The sequence below is a fragment of the Varroa jacobsoni genome, unplaced genomic scaffold, assembly GCF_002532875.2.
Source record: "Varroa jacobsoni isolate VJ856 unplaced genomic scaffold, vjacob_1.0 scaffold_1428, whole genome shotgun sequence".
NCBI classification, from domain to species: domain Eukaryota; kingdom Metazoa; phylum Arthropoda; class Arachnida; order Mesostigmata; family Varroidae; genus Varroa; species Varroa jacobsoni.
In genome coordinates, this window is record NW_019214330.1 from 380226 (window position 1) to 403689 (window position 23464).

Here is a 23464-nt window from a genome sequence, read left to right on the forward strand (position 1 = left end):
AACCCCGAGGAACATGAGGAACGTAGACGTCATCTATATATGTATAATTAGACGTTTTTAAATGAATAGTGACAATTGACTTCATCAGCAAATGGCCTGTATAAGCACATTTTTGAGCTGCAACTCGCAGTATATTGCGTCAATTTTTTATTGATCTTTTTCAGAAGAATTTGGTGTCATTTCTTATGATAATTACCATAGAAAAAGGTAAACGTGATACAGTAGATCATTCAGTATCAAGCGTTACATAGCAAACTTTAAATTCCTTTTCTTTGCAGGCCATTGTTATCTATGATTTTCGACTGTTTGAATAGTAACTTATTTATTTTGCTGCTGTAAAAGCCTGAAGTGCGAACGTGTATGAACTGGCAAAAGGCAACCGTGTTAGGATTTAAGTAATTTTACTTTTGTGAAGTTATCAAGATTTTATAAAAACTAATTATCAATAATCTGTAGGAGCAATGTCTGGTGAGCGAGATTCTTCAACTGTAGCTCCTGCGTTTCTTGCCGTTATGAGCTTGAACGTTGTCGTGCAACGGAAGTAATTTATCTTTGTTCACTAATTTTAGCTACGGAGTTTTTCCATCGTCTCCACTACATCCTGACAGTAAGTTGTAGCCGTAATCGATAAAACAAACCTCAAAAAGCTATAATAACACCTGTATTAGACCACAAAACAAACATCATAAGCTTTTGCAGCTGCATGATTCATTGATAGTAACGTTCCGCCGGTTCAGTTATGTCCACCCACTGATATAACCTTCTGCGATTATAGCAGAGGATTCATTTTTCATCGTAAGTCAGAACTCGGTCCTAGAATGAGCCACTGTTCTATCGTAAGAGCAAAAAGAAGCAAGCGTCTTTAGGCCTCTGTTGTTGACCCTCTGCAGAATCATGTTGCACCCATTTATCTTACTTGTTTGCCGTATTTATTTGAAAGAGGTGAACAGCTCTGGTGTTTTTTATTTATACTAACCCTGAATGCTAATCCCCGTGCGTTTTAAGATGGCTTACCTTCTATCACCGCTCTCACTCTTCCGTCGTCCAAAATTTCCTTCCAGGAGCCTTCACACTAACGGTTCACAACGTTTCTAGTGGTAGAACTCTAACCGGATATAAGGTTTGTACGGCAAGCTGCCTCTGCAGTTGCCGTTCTAAGATACTACTGATATGCGTAAATCATTCGGAGTTTTTTTAGTTTTCATGAGTCGCTACAACTCGTCTGCCAAAAAACCAAGTGATGGTATTTGAGTAAACTATCCCAGATTTTAAGGGGTACAAATGCATCTCAAATACAAAAAAAAAAGTTCAGCGAAATGTCCCACGGCTAGAAAAGAACGTCATTTTAAAATATGAGATTCCTTAGATGACCTAATACATATATATATTGGCTTGACAGATCATGATTCGATTAAGGATTATATATATAGGCGTATATATATGATTGCATTGGTTCATTTACGCTTTTCGGTATCTGAACCGGAATATTACGGTTGCATGTTCCGGCATGAAAATTTATTTATTATTTTTACCCTAACATGCTTCATTCTACTTGAGGCTACGAAAATTCTGTATGATCTCATCTATACGAAACGATGTAGATCAAAGTTAATTCATTTGAGACATTTCTATGAAGTCTACGGAGATCTTGTTAGCGTATTCCCTACGAGCTGCTAATCTTAGGTCCTAGTTTTGCCATGATTAATAGGTTCATCGTATTCTTCCTATGTTTCTGTCTGCCTTTAACGTAACTAACTACATTGGCATTGATGATCACAAGTCCATTCAGGGCACGAAGAAAATTGAATCAACGAGTACGTTATCACAGTAGCTCAAGTTACTGCTGTATAGAAAGTTTACTGTTGTAGACAAATTATGGATTTTACACTGTTGTAAGTAAGCAAAGTAGCTTAATGTTGATCTACCTTGCTCCTGAAATGAAAAAATGCAAAAAAAGCATACATTCTGGATTTATTGGGTACGTTTTTTTTAATTTTTTCATCGCTGTTTTGCCAAGATTTGTCATTCGTTCTTAGACTGTCATGATATAACAGAGACAATCATATTTATAGTAATGCGATGGTAAACATTAATACGCGATCGCAATTTAAGCACAGCTACCTAGTTACACCGCCACACTAGAGAATGATTTGTAGTTAGGAAAATATATCGATTAATGGAATAGAACATGTATCACTGGCCAAAGGCGTATCAATAAAAAAAATCTATACACGATAAAAAATGTACATACAAATTAGACTGTGTCATTTTCAGGTGGACGTGTGCATATATTCGGCTACTCCCGACTACTTAAAGTCGATGAGAATATTTTCAGTTGTCAGTTCTTTTTACTACGCGTTAAGCAAGATGACCAAATCATATTGACGTACTCTGTTAATAAGAAAAATGAGTAATGGGAAGTGAAGATTCCCTTGGCTAGCAATAATGCATAGCTTGACTGCTTATTGTATTTATTAGTTTCGTACGGCTGCTTTTGCTCACTTGACGTTTAGATGGCAGACTTGGCTAAGTTAAAGTTTTCTTATGGAATAATTACTTAATACACGCGTGTTTGCCTCGCAGTTACAATTTGGACATGACCCATTGAAATTAAAATTATTACTACGACTATCGTTTCCTATAATAGTGAACAATGTCCCGAGTTCATTCGCATTTTTCGCTGTCACTTTCCACAAGGTATAGTTTGTCAATCATTAGATCTATTATTTATGATATTACTATTTGCAAGAACTTACTGTCGTTGTATTATTACTTGCCCTAAACAATACTTGCCCCCATTTCAGAGGAAACTCCGTTCGAAACGTTTGGCTAGCGTTTCCTTTCTAAGTTAATCCCCCAGCTTTATTTTTCCTTCTGCGAAAAGGTTGCGTGTACATTATTATACCGTGATAATCTCTATCGGTTGACTTTCGGGGGGCCTACCACCGGTCTGAGCCAGCAGGTTTCTCTGGCTATAGATCTACACCACATCATGTATTACACATTTATATACTACAAATATGTCGATTTGTCCACGAGTCCATGTTCGAGTTATTTTAACTCGTCTGCGTCAGGTCCAATTTCCCCCTTCTTTATGATTAATTAATTCGCTTCAGTTGGTATTTTGTTTGCTTTGACGTCCGCTACCGTGAGTATCTTCTGCACTGTCTGAAAGTGGCGAAAGTTAGGCCTGCCAGCCATTCTGACAGAAATTCTCCCTAATCTTAATCTTCCTGCCACTGCTGTATTCCTATAGAAAGGTAAATGAATGGCCTGTCGATAGAGAGAGGAGATTATCAGCAGCAGCTACAACCACCTTCACAGGCGCAGGCGTATGCTCATGATTTTGACATGCACCCGGTGCCCGCCAACCTGCCAGCCCTTTACGTCAGCTTGCTACATTGGCATATGTGGTATGGGTTATCCAGCTCCAAACAAGCTGTTCGCTCCCAATCTGTGGAAGTACTAAATAACACCGTCGTCATCATACATTTATGTGTGTATAGCAAAACCAAACGGATGTACACATAAGAGAAACGAAAATGTTCTGTTTTTTCCGACCGAAGAAGGACTGACAAATGATGGACAAGCCTTTCGTTGTCGCACACGCTCCTTTACACCCTTCCACCTTCATTAGCCCAATACATATATATTGATTTATCAAAAAATATCGACTATTTTTAAACCGAAATTAAGGCAAATTCTTCTTAAGTTAAAAGAATATTATTAAACTAAATATGCACCGCTTTGATCGATGCCATTTTTTTGGTAGTACCATAAACCCATTGCTTTAAAACTTCCATGGTTTTGGGGAAAAAATTGTGACAAGCGATTTTGACATTTCTCTATTGAAAGTAAATTGACACTATTATTATGGGGGTTCTGCAGAGACCGAAACAGATGATAGTCTGGTAGTGTAAAATGCGCGGATTATACGACGGATACGTTAAAATATCTCATATAAATTATTTTTGTGGTTCAACATGGTCATGGTGGAAGACAACGATTTTTCTATGAGTTACTTTAAGTTTTGCCACAGAAGGCGGAGGGCATTTTTTGCTTGTTTTTTTTTACTTGTACTTTTCATTTATTTACATTATTATATTAAGTATTTTCCTATGCATTATTTTTTCATTAATTGTATGTGATCTATTTTTATCACCTGTGACCAATCGCTTTAGAAATAGCTAGATTTAATTGTGTTCTGTAGGGTTTTGCAGATATAACTATCTAATAATGAATTCTTGGTTCCTTGGCGATCGTATGGCCACTCGCGTGTCAGTCTTTCTCAACTTCTGCGACCATTTCAGCAGCCTTTTCGGAATTAGTCAGCTACTACGAGGAACATCTTTTACATTGAAATTCCCAGAACGAAAGCGACATAACCGTCTTTGGGCATTCCTTCCAATAATGCATCATGGTCATGAACTGCACACATTTTTTTAGAGGCCTGTGCATTATTTGAGGCTTTATCTCAATAAAATAGTAAAATACGGCGAGTCTTCGCGGAAATTTCACTTGTCTTCAAACCGCTCTATCTTAAATCTTAACAAAGGCATACTAGCAGTAGAAGCGCAAATATTACTATCTTAGCTTTCAAATGAGAGTAGCGCCGACGCTAGTCATGTTAACAAAGACATGCGACTATAGGATCACATTACTAGAAAAAACGCTCCATGTTTTTTTCGAAAACCTAATATACAGCGAAACCACTGCATAACTTAAAACTCTGGACCAATTGCTCTGGGCAATATACCAGACAATGAATGCTAACTTATGGTATCGACATGTATATATATTGATGCTTTTTGCATTTTTCCGAGTTCGGTATAAACATTTCAACAATTATCGTGGCCACGTGAAAAATGACCGTAAAGTGGTAGATACACACCACTAGACCATTATGATTGCGCTGTTTACTTGAAGAATTGAGGGCTTGTTACTGTATTCCTTAGCTAAACTGTGTGTACCCAAATTGCAACAACCAGCCTCAAACTACGGTCTGGATTCAATTCTATTGAAAATATTTGAAAAAATGACAGTGACCTATTCCATTCAAACTACAAACAGTTTACATTGCACAACTATCTGTCTGACGGCTTCCATTTATCCAAGAAGATTAATTATATTTGCAAGAGATGACTATCTATTAGCGGTGGTCCGAAAGCATTAGTTTTACTAAGACGACGTATGAGGCCATTGAAGGTCTCTGCTATCAGAATCGCTGCCTGGTAAATGATCATAAAGAATTGCAGGTTGATAACGCTGAAAGTTTCTAACAAGCCGTACCTGACCATTTTCTTAGTTAGGGACGATGATTGTAAATAGGGTACGCACGAACAGGGAAGGTGTTAAATCAGTCTCTTACCAGGAAAATGGCTTTAATGTTTACATACTATAGCTGATATGGCTGACTATGAGCCACAACGCCTTTTTCCAAACGGTAAAAATCAATTTTAGGCGCTACTACCATTACTAGGAACCGGCGTGTTTACATGATATAATGGATTGACGCTCAGGTCACGTTTCGTGATCCGGCATCGTACGTCTTCCCCGCCCCACAGATGCTATGCCCCTTTACGTCGCGGTTAGACGCGAAGAATTTCTTGTTAAAGGCGCATGAGTCTAAGCATGATCCTCCGTTCGCATGTAGGTACTTATTATGTTGAATTCGAAATTCTTTGATAAAATCTCTTTTCACAGCTGGATTCGGGTCTTATTTTGCTCGTTCTTTTCCACTCTCTCCTTCCATTCTTTTCCACTTTCTCTCTCGCTCGTGTTCATTCTCGGTCACCTCCGCAGGCCTAGCAGTCTGTCTATCATGCCTTCGAATCTATGCTGCCTCTGCCATATCGTGTAAGGTTCAGGTAACAATCGTTCACGACCGTTTCTGTGTCGTTTTGGAATGTACCGCTTCTGAATATGTAAGTATTTAGTAGTTCCTGAAAATGGAACATGGAACATGCTGGAGATGCATAAACTCGCACACGTTTCCGGAGAACGGCGGTCGCCATTGTCGTTTTAACGGCTGCATGTGAAGGTCGTGGGAAGTTGAGGTGCACTTCCAGGTATTGAGTCAAACCAGTCCCACGGCGTTCGTTCGGCAAACTCCTCACACTCAAACAGCTCGGTCCTCGCTCTGATTACCCTCACTCAGCGCATGTCCAACTAGTTCAGTGAGTCACTCTCGCCATTGCTGGTTAACCACGTGGTAGAACGTCGATGACTCAGGGAAACGGGAAGCTATGTAGCATGGATGCCCTAAAGGCTTGTTGTTGTACAACGGGGCGCGCGAAGAAAACGAGGGTTTATAACGGGGCGATCGGTACTTGCCGACGGGGGTATAATAGCTGTTCGATGGCGAACAAACTTCTTAGAAAAAAAAGAGGCAAAGCATGACAGCAAATGAAACCATTCTGCCATCATAAGATAGTAAGATATCTTTTTATAGAATGTGCATAGGTGAAATCTCGTTAAGCAAATAGATGAATATGTTGCCACGGTAACCTGTGTGGTCGGAGATCGTTAGGGAGGATCACAAAATCCTACAAAGGAAGAGAGCGGTTGTTTACTACATGCACATCGGAACAGATTCGTATTTACAAACCTTTATCCTTATGACAAACTGCGATTTGTTGTAGCAGTATATCTCCAAAAAACCAGCGAGAATGCTTGCATGTGTATAATAATGTACTATAAAATTATTTGTATTTATTGTTCAAATATGTATGTCTCAAAGAGGGCACCTCATACTTTTATCATGTCAAAGTTTGCCTTGATTTAGAAAATTAACGGTCACAAATGAAGTATTAAGAAGCGAGGCCGCTGTTAATTACTCGGAATAGGAGAAGTTTCCGTAGATCCGTTTATACAAAAGAATTGACCCACCCGAACATCCTACAAAAGCTATGAATTGAACCGAAAACATAAGAGGTCGCCATATTTTGCCAGCGTTAAAGAAGGATGATCGAAAGCAAAGGAAAAAGCTTTTTCGCTTATAGAAATAGCTATGAAGTTAAAAACAATGAACTGATTATATTTTTAACAGAAGTAACGTCGAATAGCTTTTTGATATGGTTTAAGCGAAGTTTGTTGTGAAGCACAGGTTAAGCACACTCACTAGCACATGCTCATTTGTTGATATATCAGAGCAGACGACAGCATTGGTCGCCTTGGTGCGGGCCTGTTCTCAGTTATGAAAAATGACGAAAAGGTCATTGGTTCAGGCTTATGACCAACTAAGTAAACATTGTCTGTGCGGAAGAACAAGCCTTGTCTTCTGAAGCAAAAGTATTGGCTCACTTGGCTTCGTGTTCCCGCGTGAAGCTTTCTAAAATTCCCCCAGGTGAAATATGCGTTAACTATATGCATAGTCTATGTTCAAATTCAACAGTATAACCTACTGTATATAGTCTATTATACAAGTTACTCATAAAGGTACTTCAGCCTTTAAGCAGTGAAACGCATCTCTGGTATATGAAGGCGAAGTAGCATTAATCTAATGAGGTATTCACTTTTATAGATATTGAAAAGCAAGATACGCTTATACGAAGCTTAGCTATATGAAGAAATTGTTGATTCGCTCATTTGACTACTTTTGGTCAAATATATTTTGCTTTTGAAAACCAGAAGTTCCATATTATAAGTACTAGCGATAATACAACCATTGATGGTGCGATATTGGAAAAAATTGCCAAAATCGCGCTAGTAAAGACTGTGTTGTGGGCTGCTAAGTTCAATAATGGTTTAGCAAGCGTCAGATGATGCAAAACAGTTGTATATTTTAGCTGTGAGCTTGACTGAAATAGACGGGAGCGAGTTTACTAAATCGGACGGAAGTTTCAGTGTTGTTCATCTCCTACATAGGTTAGGTTTTGCGTCCTATGTCTTAGATATTTGTAAGGACAGTCTAGGAGATGCTATGTCATTACTGTATCGTGCCCCGCTGAAGAAATTAATTTAAAATTATCAATCTAAGTTTAATAAAGAGACGAGAAGATAAATAGAAATTGCTAACAACAGCCTCGATGAGGTCGATTTTCTATGTCGTCAGCAGCAGGCAGCGCAGATTGAATAGACAGCTTTCACTTGTTGTATGGGAAATTTCATGTAACAACAAAAAACTGTCTGCCGGCAAATAAAAGACACGGTAAACATATTATTATTGTTGCCGTTCAGGAGTTTTGAAGAAAATAAACAACGATAGTTGACAAGATTGTCGTGAATTTTTATTTTATTGTTCCACTGAGTTTAATAACATGATTTGTTCATTACAACAAACGGCATTAACTATACGCCAAGCATAGGAAAATGAAAACCGAGTACTGTGTCGATGTTACGTTTAGGTGAGGTTACATATAGGTTATGGTCAACCTTAAAAACAGGCTAATCGTTGATAGTTAGCATCATATAACGGTAACCGTAAAATCGTATACAGAATTAGCTGATGACAGCGCTCGTTCGCGTGGTACCAGACGTTATGGTTGAATAACAGTATCTACTCATATTCTTTTTAACCTTTGCTTTTGTTTCTTTTCCGTTTTATTAATTCAATTTACAACTTACTGTGAAATTACTCAAGTTTCAACTAAGTTTTTGAGGAAGTTTGATGATTATTCTAACAGGTGACTCGACTGTCATTGTGGTACACGTGACGACATGGATGAACAACAGACCTTAGGTACATAGCCCCCTTTGGTGGTGATATTATTACCGGCTGTAAATAATGTATATTGCACACATTCTGGTTCGGGCTGCCGCTGATAACATATACTACAGGATCAGTGTAAACATATATCGTTGTTTATAACTATGTACGGTAGTATAAGGGGACAGGTAACGATGACAAGGTCGCTTTTCCATTCGATTTTACTGCATTCGATCATTACTAAATAACTCTTAAAACACTGTATTGACTTAAGTAGAAAAAAAGCAAGGGAGAAAAGCTGCGATACAATCTATAAATGCAGCTGTTTTTTTGGTCTCAGCGGGACTCACATTGTAAGGAACGAAAAACCCTGTTTATCTTTAATCAGCTCAGTTACTTATTGGTTAGTTTGTCGCCCCGACACTTGATTTTCCTTATAGCGAACGTCTGCACGAATTTCCTCTCGCTAATATTGAGACAAATATTTTCATTAAAGTGACATTTTCGGTAATAAAGGAGGACCATATTTAGAAGACAACTTTTGTCGATCAAGCAGTATTACTACGAACCTTAAACATGTGGGTAGTCAAAATCATATTCCGTATCGTAAATGGATAGAAAGCTATTATATTGTCTATCAGACTTGCTGTTGACAATTTTTCTTAAAAATAATTCAGTATCAATGCTATCCAGTACACCGTAATAGCTGTAAGAAGCTTGTAAATAATTTTATTCAAGCGTGATGTATGAAACATTCGTGGGTTGGATCGGTGTATATAGATAAACTTGATAACTTGAAATCCTGATCGATGTGTCGACTCTACCTATCCTGCTTATTGGTGACATTTATATGTGTTCTAATCTAACTCAAATGCCAATTGAGGCACTTTTCAATAATTTTACTATAAAAAGTACCTTGGTGCTAATAATATTCGATCTTTTCCTATATGTTTTTAGGAGACGAAGGCTGCCGTCTCTGCCGGAGTCAGTGCGAAAACAGGCGTAGCCGACTCGGGCGGGGGGTCATCTGGCTCCGGAGGATCAGGCGGACCTCTTTTGAATATTCCTGAGCCCCGAGGGCTGGGGGCATTCCGTGGTGGTTCACTACCGAATGTCGCTCAAGGCACCACTGGCCAAGGCGGTCTACAAGGAGCCCGACGCAACGGGCCCGTTGGTGAAGACTCGCAGATCGATCTTGCCGATGCCCTCAACAGCCTTGAAAGCATGAAACGTGGGGATGTCAGCCCCGGCCGGGGAAGGGCTCATCATCGGCAGCGAGCTGCGACTGCCAGCTCACACCAACGGGTAAGTCTGTAGTAGCCGACCTAACTTCAACTCTAACCCCTCTTTCCCCTTGGCATTCGTCCATCCTTACGTGCCGTTTCGCTGATTTCCGTCCACGGTATTCTATTTTTTTAATGAATTAGTTTCCTTGACTTTATTTAGCGTTTTTTTTTGTTCTATTGCATTATTACTTTTCAACATGTTCGCACATTTCGAATTCACCCTTCAGCGCACAGCTCCCGCACAGCTTCAGCAACACGTGTTTGAGTCATAGCTCTACTGGTCCGACGTACAATGGTCCAAATAAAATTAGAATATAGAATATAATAGAATAGTAAAAAAACACAGCACAGCATAACATCCTGGGCCCTCCCACATATGTATAAGGACGGCGCGTGCGCTTGAAGCGGCATCCGCCAATGAATGAACTCACTGTGTACGAGAACGCCATATAAGGGAAACAATGGGGTCGGTAAAGGTACTTCGGCTGTGCAAGTTGCATGTCGAATGGACGGAAATTACGCACAAAGCGGGACGTTACGAACTAAGCCGGGCCCTACACATGAGTGGAATACTTGGACAACTGAGCGCATTAGAAGTGCGTCCTTTGCTAGCAGCGTCCTTTTGTACAAGCTGTTTTCCTAATTAACGACCTTTCATTGGGTCATGACAATATCCAACCAACGATGTCAACAACAACAACAATAAGTTAGACTACCCTCTAGGTTTGTGAATGTCTGTGGTATATAGTACCATGACTGTCTTGTATTCTACCTGCAGGATATTTTCATAGGGAAATAAATATGGAATAAATATATGTCGATCGTGTCGTTGTTATTGGCGTATTGAAATCAGCCGAGGGTTTCTGCAATAGCAAGCATGTACAGACAAGCCACTCAAAGGTTTATCAAACGTTTTTATATATATAATCATAATGTATAGTTTGTCTCCTATCGTATATAATAGTGACGAACAGCGACATTTCCAGAGTACTAACTTCATAATTCTTTTGGTGTCAAATTCAATGTTTTTCGGTGGAAGACCCGTCATACATATTAATAGTTTTTAGTCATGAATATCTTTATGATGGAAGAAATAAAGCTTTAGGCTAAGAATGTTTTCCGTTCGATATACTATGTTTAAACCTGTCTCACATTATAGTATGACGTGTCACCGTACTCATCGTCCAATTACCTGCCTCTTCCGCACGATTCCAATTGGCGGAGAACAAACTCGGACTCCGCAATCAACCAAAGTCCTTTGAGGGATGCCAACTTTCATCAGACGACCACTTCGCCATCGCATCGAAGAAGTACAGGTTAGTATAATTTAGAAGTAGAATGACGAAGAAGCCATTCGGCAAAAATATCACCTACAAAGACAAATCTTGATGTCAATCAAGATCAATGGCAATTATTCACAAAACTGTTCTACATATAAGAGCGAAACGTAATACCAAAACGTGTTTGGGTCGAAGTGGGTTCTTCGCAAGTCGAATCAGTCACTGAGGATAGACGAATTTTACTTTGCCATTTTAGTACCTAAGCATTTAACACTTCGTGACAGCGGGTAAAGCACAAACTTAATTCTATTCTATCACTATTTGTAACGAAGCAACTACTAAACAGCATAAATAAATAGTTTACTTACCTTTACAAACAATATTATATACCAAGAGTTTATTAGTTAAGAATTAAGTCCTTTCTCAAATTATTTTCTACCTTAATTATTTCGGCTGCAACGTTGTTAGTGTGTCGTCACCACGATACGATGCGTTCTGCACGATTCTGACAGGATGTAGATTTCTCGACGTTTTGTCACGCTTAAAGCACGCTCAAGGTGTCCGGCGAGTCATGAACACAGCCTCGGTTGTTCATTAACATTTATTTGTATTAGTACTTATGGTAACAGTAGTGGCAAAGGACAGTTATGCGGTCAGAACGGTTTGTACCGACGTAAACAATAATGAGGATGAAAATCACTCAAGAGAGACTGATTGTCAGAGTACTACGTGATCCATACATTGTTGCGATTGCCGGAGAGGGTATTCGAGACAGTAAAGGTCTTCGAGGCCACAAATTCTTCTTATAGCAACGTACACATGGCATCGTGCGCTTTTATGCCTAAAAAAGAGCTCACACACGTCATAGCGATAGGTCAACCTAAATGCAAGTATGCGTATGATACAAGTTGTGTGAACATAGCTAGCGCTGGTGGACCCCACCACAAGAAGTGTCTGGGTATTGCTACTGATTTAACAAACCTCAGGTGTTAACTGCTTCGATGGGTTCGTTGAGATGCAATGTGTCGTCATCGATCAGCCAGCAACACTCAATCGGAAGGATTTCATAGTCGACAAGTTGACATTTTGATAGACACTATAGGAGCTAATCAGCTTTACCACCATCAGGCGTCAAACGTGCTGGTCGAAGATCTTGTCTACCTAGGCTTTCATAGATCTATTTTTTGCAACATTTTAGGTGGTGTTTTGATGCGCTACTTTGAACGGAACATACAAAAGTTATTATAGTATAATCATAGTCTAGAATATTTCTTGGCGCCGAGGTCATTTACGACTTTTGTTAATAATTTACGCAAAGTGATTTAGAGCCATTTTGTAGCATCGGAAAGCTTTGAAAGCCAATTTGAGCCGTATTGCAGACTCCCTAGCAGCGTTGACTGAAAAACATCTGCAATTGGCAGCAAACATTGGCAAAAGCATGCCGCTTTTTATGAGTTACCATATCACTGATCTTTTTATGTCACAGACGACGCCACATGATTTCCCCTTTCACTAACGAAAGCTTTCCTACTGATGTTTATCACTGCTTTTGAATTTCGTTGCTTGTGTTCGTATTGTCGCCATCGTCTTCCATTCTTAGATTACTTGTTTACTTAAGCATTATGTTAAGAGCTAATCCGAATGATATAAGAGGAAAAAAAATCAATGAAACTTCTTATAACTAGCAGCTCGTTGTTAACACTGATCATGAATATGAACCGGAAACAGCACACTCACCCCCCATACCCCTGCCGTTGAAGCATGGGCTGTACGTTGAGTAAGTCGCTACCGTTCTTCTGTTGTATTTTATCTTTCAGTTAGTTCTCATCACTATTTACCTTTCTTTGTTTGTCTTCCAGTGAACTCGTGTTCACAGTCGGAAGTCATGCAACAGTTGGGTCTCTACCCCGACGACCAGACTCCATGTCGACCGCGTTCGGCCGAAGCTGATACTCGGGGTCCCATGGGCCATGTCCAGATCCCAAGTCTGGCTCATCTCTCACCGCCGCCTACCAGCGCAGCGCCTGGTGGAATGGCATTGGGTCATTCCGGTTCTCTACCCGACCTAACCAATCTCCATTTTGCTACACACGGTCCACTCAGCACAGTCGTTGATGGTGTCCACCCAGTATCGAGCCACGTGTCCGGCGTAACGAGCCTCGACGGCTCTCCTGAGAGCGTATATAGCGACTACCACGATTTCCACGATTGTCAGGGCTCGCCAGTCCATCAGCCAATGATAGCATTAATAGGACCAACCGCTGGCGGACCATCAGTGTCCACAAGTGTTGTTGGTTCCTGTAGCGCGGTTCCTGATGCCGCTAGCCAACAACAACAGCAACAACAGCAAAAACAGCAACAACAACAGCCACTGCACAATGGTAATAAGTCAAATTGTACAGCTGCAGGCCAATTGGCGAACCCGCAGGTATCACCGCCCAGGATTACCGTTGAGGTATGTGCGTCTTACAATGTGTGGTAATGTAGTGGTGTTTATTGAAGGATAAAATAGTAATTGTTTGTATGTAAACAAATTTAGCTCAACATTTGAGTGGTGATAATAATTATCATTCTTATTATTAATAGCAACTCTTCTTCAATTGTTGTACAGAGCTAGTGGTATATGGCAGTGTTATCTGTGTCAACGAGATAATTGATTTTGTATCGTTATATCAATAATCATTACGTTTACCCCCGGTCAATATGTAGACAAAGCAATATGACGTATTCTACACCGTTGAACGTAGCCAGTGTCGCTACTATCGCTTTACATAAAATTTTTTGTTACTCTTTCCTCGATATAGATATGTATGTATGCATATGATATTCGGCTGAGTCTACCGTAAACATGACAGATACTTCTGATGAGCGCTTCATGAATGGCGGTGACTTTCTCGATTCGTGGCTTCTTAAAACACTTTTTTTTCCCGCTGTTCTATGTATGCTGTCTCATTGGCATACGACGGCGGCAAGAGCAGACATGTTCGGCCAAACTAGCCACTCGTTATTTCGCTGTTCGGCCATTGAAATATGCCTTTTTTAGGGGCTGAATTTCTCGTTTTGGTTGTCGCCTCCACTTTAATCAAAGCGCTTCCTCTCGTAACTAGAAGAAAACTAATACAGGAGCGTGACTACGAAGTGGAGAAAGACATCCTGCTTGTCTCCGCAGTATACTGCAAATGTCTTGTTTAATCTGTTTCTATCAGAGACCCATGAATCGTAAAAATCTGCACTAATATAATGATATAAATTTTTACCTAGTTATTATTATTAATTATTAGTTTAAGTGTTACAGTTTCGTAACAGTAAACTTGACCTAAATTGTTATCGGCATTGTCGTCATAATGGCTGACAATATTAGTTTAATAATAATAGTTTACTGGGTCTTCAACATCACATCAATCATGGCCCGGCGCTGTTGAAAATTAGTTGTTTCTATATGACCGCGGAAATCAATATTATCGTCCGAGTACAGAGGGTCAAGAATCACGCTCGTGTCAGAGGAAACGCGATCACCGTGACATCGCGCGATACCGCAGTCTATGCACTAATTACAGCCGATTTTATGATAATTTCCTTCCCTGTAGAAAAACACAGAGACTGTTTTCCTTTAACAAAGATTTTAGAAAAGTCGTCTAGTAATCTTACAATTCAGCCTTCAAAGCTCACCTTGAGATCGATAATGGATGGAATCAGGGTTCTTCAAAAACTGAAATTACATACTCCTCTGCTACATACAGATTCAGAGTTATAAATTCGTTCTTTGCCGACTATTATATAGAATTTTTCATCATACTGTCTACAGATAGTTTTCTTATTGCTAATTATTTACAATATAGACTTATTGGCTAACTTTAGCAGCTTCAAAAACAAATATTTACATACGTATATATATGTGCGTATAGCATTTCGGCATCGCGTCATTATTGTTATGCCTTACGTAACTATATACGATCTATATTAAATATATTACACAACAATTGGCGGGAAAAAGCATTTATGTATTCGAGTGTGTATGAAGCCGTTGATCTGTTAATGTATCCGGCAACACTTGCGCGCCAAGGATACTTGTAGATTTTGTACACGAATTAGTTTCAAATAGTATTAGAGAAACTAGTAGTACCTTTTCATTTTTAATAACTGATATATTTGATAAAGGAGTAGCTAGGAAAAGCGACGATTCCTAATTCAACTGCCAAAACAAGAAAAAATAGCGCGACAATCGTTGGTTCTTGACACGAAGTTTTACAGAAAAACGTCTCGAAAGTACCCATATCGCCGCAGCACAACGACGCTAGGAGAAATGTACACATCGATATTGTTAACTTTAGCGATAACCGGTCAATCTGGTTTTTTTCATATCAGTTATTAAATATGCTGTTTTAAATTCGTCCAGATGCCCGAATGGGTTGTTGACATAAATATTGCAGTAAACGAGATATTTTTTATAGATAATCAAGACATATGTTATTAGTACACATTATTTTTGTTGAAGAGTAGCAACAGGAACGAAACAAGTCCCAAATTTGTAATTCTCGGTGCTCCTGTTGAACTCGCTATCATAGATAGAGCAGCTGACGCGATTTGTTAGCAGGTCGCGAACTGAAGCTCTCTCTAATCCGTATTTCCCAGATTTAACCTCGACGAGAGTGAGGACAAAACTGTCATCAGTTTTTATCTGTTAAGGTACCTATCAAAACAACAGTTATAAGTAATGTCAGTAATATTTGTCGATCGATTAAAAAGCGAAGACGTTAGAAATTGCAGTCATCATATAGGCCTGGAAAACGCCACCTTTTCTGTCGTTTACGCAAGGTATCCAAATATATTTGGCCACCGTCTGTATAGCTCGGGACCCAGAAGTGTAGCCACTCCGATTAGCTGTCGCTAACTGCACTGGCTAGATCATTTAACACGGTTGCTTTGGACAAACGTGTGCGCAGGTCTGCGCTTTGTGCGTATAGGCCTGCTGAGATAGATAGGACATCGTATGTAAACTATGCAGGCAATTTGGCCGGCCAAAATCTGCCTGGCATTGAATACAGGCCCCATGCAAATGGCTAGAGGGTTTGCGTTACGTCGCGTTAACAGACCCGCTTTAGTGTTTGTTGGCTGGTGCCCTCTACCGCTGAGCAGCGCGTACAAATTGATTTGTATACGATTTGTGATTCGGCGGCTGTATTCGCCAACGAAGCCAAATGAGCTTGTATCTGGCGTTGTACCTTGCGGCCTTTTTTGTTGGCCTATCGTTATTCGTGTCTATTCCTTGTATCTCTGGACGTCTGCTATCCTGTTTTGTTTCTCCCTAAACAAGAGACAAAAAGAGCCATAGCGATACCTGGGCGTAGACACCGACTATTAAAGCTCTTTTTCCTATTTTACGTCTGCTGTTTAAGGTGTCAGGCACTGCTTAACTAGCAAAATATGCCGACGCCCTATTTCGAATTTAGACCTCCAGGTGTGTCCGAGGCGAGCAAAAGAACACGTTATCGGTACGCTATTACGGAGACAAGAAATGGCACCTGGACGAGAAGCAGTAGAATTACTTCATCGCTACTGGTTACATGCAATCGAATACTGTACATGTAAACTTAACTATATTAATATTTGGTAAAGTGGTGTTAATGAAAGTGTGACGTGCAGCGGTAAACAGCTTGTGTAAAATTCAGTTCAAAACCATTGCGTAAAAAATGGTAATATCAAAAACCCGGATGAGTCCAAATTAGTCTCTAGGTCACTCAAGAAGGGCTTATATAAGGACTGAACCAGAAGCGGGTTTCCTGTTATATAAACGAAACACCGGATAGCAGCTTTGGCAGAACTATTGCAAATAGCATAAGTGACTGTTAAAACTGCTGTGCCGCTAACAGTCGTAGAAGTAACCTGGGTAACAAATCCGGGACTAGAACCAGAAGCACTTAGCTGTTGATGTGGCTTCACCCACCCGACTGACACCGATTGGGAGTTCGTGTTCAAATTTTTTCGCTTTTCTTTTTATCGAAGAAAAACAAGTGAGGTCAGTGACAACATGTCTGATTTTCGACAACAGCAGTAATAATCGGCTTTTAAGCTTCTAGAGCCTGTAACATCTAAAACTGCTTTTGCTACTGTAGTCGTATCGGTCGCCTATTCTGTCTCCGATGGGTGCCCTACACTCCTCGAAAATTCTCTCTTTACGACTAATTTGCCAGCCATAAAACGACCATAGACAGTCGTACCTAATGATATAGCATTACACCACACACCATAAACAATGTTAACTGAAGTCGCAACCTAACTAACCTCTGTAGACATCGCATCAGTGAAAACTCAACGATCGGCTGACCGTTTTGTCTGAAGCGCTCGAACTTCTTTTCCCTCTGTCTCTCTCTTCCTTTCACACTAACTATTCTTCAGATTTTTTTGCGGAGATCGCGATTACTTGTATGTGGCGAAGTCTGTGCTGACGTTCTTACACCTAAACAAACGTTTTTACCAGATGGCTGACACGGCGGCCAGTTAGCAGCGAGTCAGCCTATATCGTTGCACGCGTCGTATCCGTCCTTTCTGCCGTATAAGTGAGACCGCGCTCTGGCACACGCAGATTGAATATGTGTTGTCGAATGTTTCGACGTGAGTACACAACCAACAGGAAAAGGCGCTCTACCATATTATTTACTGTAACCTTGTTTGTGCTAAATATAGATATTGTAGCAAATATCTGCTTTCACCTACATATATTCCACATATATAGATACAAGGAAGAGCCTCTACACGCAGACGGAACATTTAGATCTGGCTACGGTGGTCGAACATAGTTACCGACGACGGTGCGGTGTCCACTTTACCTTAACGCTTCTGTCTGGTCGCGTTATCGTACCGTGTCGTACGATGGGGCGAATGGTACTAAACGAAAACAGGAGGTCGTACGCAGCCCCTCAGTCGAAGCGACAGAGAGGTCAATACTAATACTGTCTGTATTGTTTTTATCACCGCGATATTAGCCATTCGTTCATGGTCACTGTTGAAGACACAGACGTGTCGGTGCCTGGCGAAGGCGTTCGAACAACACAGTAGCAGTGTTTACCAGCCGAATGGTCAAGATACAATGCAAAAAAAAGAGGTAACTGAGCGAACAACGTCTCACATTCTCGGAAGACAGCGCAATAGTTACACGTATTCATTGAATTGTTATCGGTAACGGCAGATTTCCATGAGCGAGTCTTCACGCTGCCTTCTCTGAGGTTTTTGAGCATTGTCGTCAAATCGTTTAGTCCTTATCGGGAGCTTTTTCAAGGCTTCACCAGACTGCTGTCGGACGTTGAACGGGTAACTAAACATTATTGTATGTGCAAACGCTGCTAGAATTGCTCATTATATTCAAGATGCTGTCTAGCATAGATGCGTATACCTCTAATGATGTACTTTTCTACAAGCATTATCGAATCTGCTTATGGTGTCGATGAGATCAACTGCGGCATGATACCCGATAATTATACTGTATTAGGGCGAGACCTGAAGCTTGCTGAAGTAAGAATCAGGACGTCGATAACAATCGATTGATCAAGGGCTCAGAGCTCATGCTTCCCCTTGATCCTTACTAGAAGTTCTTCCCAACTCGATAAACGACTTACGTGACTCTACCGCCTTCTAGTTATTAATTAAACGAACTTAGATAAGACCGTTGTGCTTCAGTATTTTGCAGCGATATGAACAATATAGTTTATCTATAAATGCGGTTTTGTGAGTCAAATAGTCGGAGACCGACTGGAGAAATCGATACTGCAGGCATTGGTATCGAGACACAACTTGTGTTTTTACGGGAAATCGATAAGTCTTCTAGTCCATAGAGAAGAGCCAATTGATGCAGCTTATAATAAGCTTTGATATGACTGTGATGCTTTATGTGCAACGAGAGAAAGTGAGTGAGTACAACAACATTAAACGTCTTAAAACTTAACGTAACTGTGCAAATTAAAGCTGAAAACGTTCTAAAACACATTTCTATGTACAGATGAAATTTTACGTGTGAGTCTGAAAATTATGTCAGGTTATGGTTATCGTTCCAAGCCAATTGTTGCCTTGTTCCCGCAGAGGCTGTTCATTCTATTGCCCGCGCACTGATGATATACTTCGTATAATAAGAAAATTAAATTTCGTTCGTTTTTACTTGTCAACGTTCCACTGTATCGGTATAGTCCAACTGTTCTCTTAACCAAAATATAACATTTTTCGAAAAGGAAACATCCTTCATTTCAATAATCGATTTATTCATAAAATGTAGTACTTATAGATTATGTGCGTGGTAACGCAAACGTTGTATTGTCTATCAACATAGCATTAGGTATTATTTTTATGAAGACTCGCATACGTTTGACTCTCCATAGTTCTCTATTAAATCAGCCTTTCTAAAAGCTTTCCAGCCAGCCTAACATTTTTTTTAGATTTTGTTCCAAAAAACAAAATCAGAATATAATTTTCCAAAAATCACGTTCAGACTATTCATTAAAGGGTACCTAGTTTGGTATTAAGATGCTTGAAATAGACGAATCGGTAGCACCTGTAACCTGCTTTTGCATCATGCTTGTGTTAACCTTATTCGCTTTCTTCAGCTCCCTATTATCTCCGAAATGGCGAAACTGAACAAGGTTGGCTGTGGTTTTGTTGAGTGTGTATGCCTGGGTCTGTAATCTCGTGCCTGGATCTGAGGGAGTCGCGTACCGCTCTTTATAGTCATTATCCGTACTACATTAGCCAAATAACTCACATGTGACGATCTTAATGCCATTGTTATTCTTTTGCATGAACTGATACTGTAGGGCTTAACGTTGGACACGATAGCGTTATCTCTGAATGGCGTCGCTGGCGGGAGTAATGCACCCGGTTATGGGACGACCCCGTACTCGCCGGAAGGGTCCCCATGCTCACCTTTGGCCTCTTCGCCACCATCACCCTTAGGGGGACAATCCCCCAGCCAAGGAATTGGAGTCGTTTCTAATACTAGCCACACTCAAATGAATCATACATCCCATGACCCGTCGAACCCTGCTCGACAGGGAAGTGGTTCACCCCAACCCCCGCCGACGGGCGCCAATGGACCCCACAGTCAACATCACAATGCACAATCACTCAACAATCACGTGAGTTTATGAATTTGATGAAATACGACTATATAGTGGTAAATGACATTAGAAAAAAGTGTATAAATTTAGTAAATTAGCGACGACTACTATTACAAGCATTTTACTATAACGCAAAAAATGAAAACAGTCGAAGCTAACCCCAAACATAGTCATTCAGTGCAGTTGACGCTGATTATTTACTAAGATACTTATCACTTGTAAGTGAAGTATGATCAGACACATTTTTTAGTTATCAAATTCATCTAGGCAGACGATTCGTTATTGCCTGAAGTGTTTGGACACCAAATTAAAATATAGCATGGCTGTTTTCTTGGTCATGCACTACACAATGGGACATTGTGAGGAACGTTTCTGTTTGCTATTTCCACAAACTGATAACAGACGCACCTCTTTGGACTGCCTGGTTAGGAATCTATGTAGCCATGGAGCACATGACAGCTTATTCTATTTCTGCAATTGAGGGTAATTCCACAGAATTGCTGAAACTAATATACATGGGTGGGTGGTTCATATACTGGCCAAGTGGTTAGGACTTTCAGGTAACCATGTATGTGTGCTTGATTTGCCTGAGAGCACGTGCTTGTAATCTGTACCATAGAGCAGCTGATCAAGCGTTAGTTCTGTGACTGGTGGAGTCTCTTTTCATTAATGTTTACACTGTTGGAAGATGCTAAATTCTATGAAGCTTTTTATAACTGCAGATTGCCACTACTGAAATGCTGTTCAGCTAGACTTGCATACATTTTTGCAAAACATTTTATCGCTTTTAAAGTTCATAGGTTTAGAAGTTAATTGCAACCAGAGGATAACAGAATTTATCGATTTATATTTAACATACACAAAGGACAATTTGCAGGCCACTCCCAGTGTTTGCGCATAGAAGGTAGTAGAGCTGGTCTTTATTTTTTTGCCTTTTCATCCGTTTTAGCTTTTTTTAACATTAATACTGCAATAGGCCTTTAGTGTTACAGTAGTGTCGGAGAGCTTTGACCGAGAGTTCTGCCAGTTCATGGATAAAGGGAGACATTATTTAATAAAGTTGACTAATTCGAAATTTATCTTTATCCTGACTGCCATATGCTAGTACCGTATTAGGCTATCGTAGGACAGATCGACGTTGTTAACCAACGAAAGGCACCAAAATAAATAAAAACAAAAAAAAAAACGACTTTCATATAGTTTATTCTGGCTTAAAATATCTATAGCTTTGTATATCTGTTGGTGTTCAAAGGTTTCCCAAATATTCCCTCTACTCAGACATCGGCGCCAAGCACAATACCATCAGGCACAATCGCTTCGACGTCAATGGCTGCTTCAGTCGACCCAGGCGCCATCTTCATCCAAGAGGCACTACTATATGGTTAGGATATTTTTGTTATATTTTTTTTTTCAACTACGTGATGCTATCAAACCATGCTATTATATGATCAGCATATTTTAAGTGTTATGAGTCAGCCACAACGAAACCAATGAGGCAGTAAAATTAAATAAATAAAGTTGTTGGATCCAGATAATTTGAAATTGATAAAAACAAACAATAGGTTGATTGTTAGTTAACGAGCGTGCCTTAAGCAGCATATGGCTTGCATTTGTGTGTTCCGCCTAATCTACTAAGAAAAAAGCTCATTAAACATTCTAATAAAAGCGGCATAATATCGTACGCAGAACTTTTATAAACCCCCTGACTTTATAAGCTTTTACTAACAACGTTCTTGCTATAGATACTACGCTGCCTTATTAGACACACATTGAGCTGCTGTATTGCGTCAACAGGCACTGGAAAGTATTTTTGTGCAATAAAAAATGAAATTTGTCGAAAACCGTGCACATTTTGCAGAGATGAAGAACTTGTTACGCCGAACTAATTTTTATGATTTTATTAACTTTCTATATCATTGAACTATTGTTTATATATTCCTGTCCCAGCAGAGTAAAGTGAAGTTCGTTACTGTTTTATAATAGACTGCAATGCCTCTAATGATGACTTCGCGATCATTAAGTTGGCATTAGATTTAGGTACAAGTAAAAGTCAAGTGTAACGTACTCATCGTCACGTAAACAGCGGCTTGCGTCTTATTTAAATCCGAAGAAAGGTAAAACAATTGAAAACAAAGCTGGGTTTCGTGTCACAAGATGTTGTTTATCCAAGAGCGGCTGTCTATCAATGGCATCAAGAATGAACAACCGAAATTTGTCATCGCAAAATTATTTTTTAAAAGCCAATTAGGTCTTGCAACAGGCCTCTAAACACATCTGGAAACTAATTAGTAGTTCGTTATATAACTTCTCCGTTACTTGCGAACTTTTTCATAGCCCTTCTCTCTTTGTTTTTCTGCCTACTACTTTCCCCTCTGTCTGCTTTTTCCTTGTTTGTGCTCTTCGCAACCTCGCTACACTGTCCTATGTGGTAACTCGAACTTCGTTTTCAACAAATATACCCGCATAAACAAGTTCGACTCTCGCTCTTTGTAGTGTCTTCTACTTACCGTTATCGGTCACTACGTTCTTGCAGAGATCCTTATTATCGCACAATTTTAGGTGATTTATATGTATATATATATATATATACATGAGGCTCGCGTGAGAGGCATGACATGTGCTACATATTACAGAGTACATCTTTAATGAGATCGATAAACCCGCGTAATGTGATAGCTATTGAATTTGTTTGATTGGTGTCCCTACAGAGCCTTTCTGCTGTAAGGCTATCGTTATTCAATTCCTAGTGCAGTTAGCTGGCTCCTACTCTATCACATGATATTGCTTACGCGAGTAACTATACCAAACGTAATCTAAACGCTTCCATTCTAGTTGCCATTTTTTATGGCTATCCCACGTAACCTCGTACACCTAACATTTATGGGATGTTGGTCATGCGCGTTCGGACGTCCTTGCTATTGCTTTTCTCTCAGTGCGCTTCTTTGTCAAGTTTGTTTTTTATGTACGTATATCTGCGTAAGAATAAGGGTTGAAATCTTGTATCACTTCAGCGTCCGCTAGTGGTTTGCATCGTGACTGCCTGATGTCGCTCCAGAAACATTTGCTCCAAAAAAGAAAGCGAGGAAAAACGTCTCAGATAGACATTGCTCACTCCATCATCTATTTATTGAAACTGTAGACTTTTTGATT

At 39.9% G+C, this 23464-nt stretch overlaps 1 protein-coding gene and 1 long non-coding RNA gene across 6 annotated transcripts in view; one reads left to right on the forward strand and one right to left on the reverse strand.

Annotated features, from left to right (window-relative positions):
* LOC111269980 (uncharacterized) overlaps positions 1–23464 on the forward strand; it is a 63115-nt gene that overhangs the window by 28865 nt on the left and 10786 nt on the right. For 4 of the 5 annotated variants that reach the window (XR_015314774.1, XR_015314773.1, XR_015314772.1 and 1 more), the window contains 5 exons: positions 9605–9952; positions 11093–11249; positions 13073–13668; positions 20012–20332; positions 21567–21695. Coding sequence is in view for 2 of the 5 variants with exons in the window: in XM_086972322.1 (XP_086828448.1) it covers positions 9605–9952; positions 11093–11249; positions 13073–13668; positions 20012–20332; positions 21567–21695 (1551 nt within the window). In the remaining 3 variants the exon portion in view is untranslated. The remainder of the gene's footprint in view (positions 1–9604; positions 9953–11092; positions 11250–13072; positions 13669–20011; positions 20333–21566; positions 21696–23464) is intronic. The other variant, XM_086972323.1, reaches the window with a different exon arrangement.
* On the reverse strand, positions 11262–17526 carry LOC147752183 (uncharacterized). The gene is made up of 3 exons (XR_015314782.1): positions 17496–17526; positions 11653–12054; positions 11262–11303 (listed from the first exon to the last, which is right to left on the reverse strand). It is a non-coding gene; the product is annotated as an uncharacterized LOC147752183 (long non-coding RNA).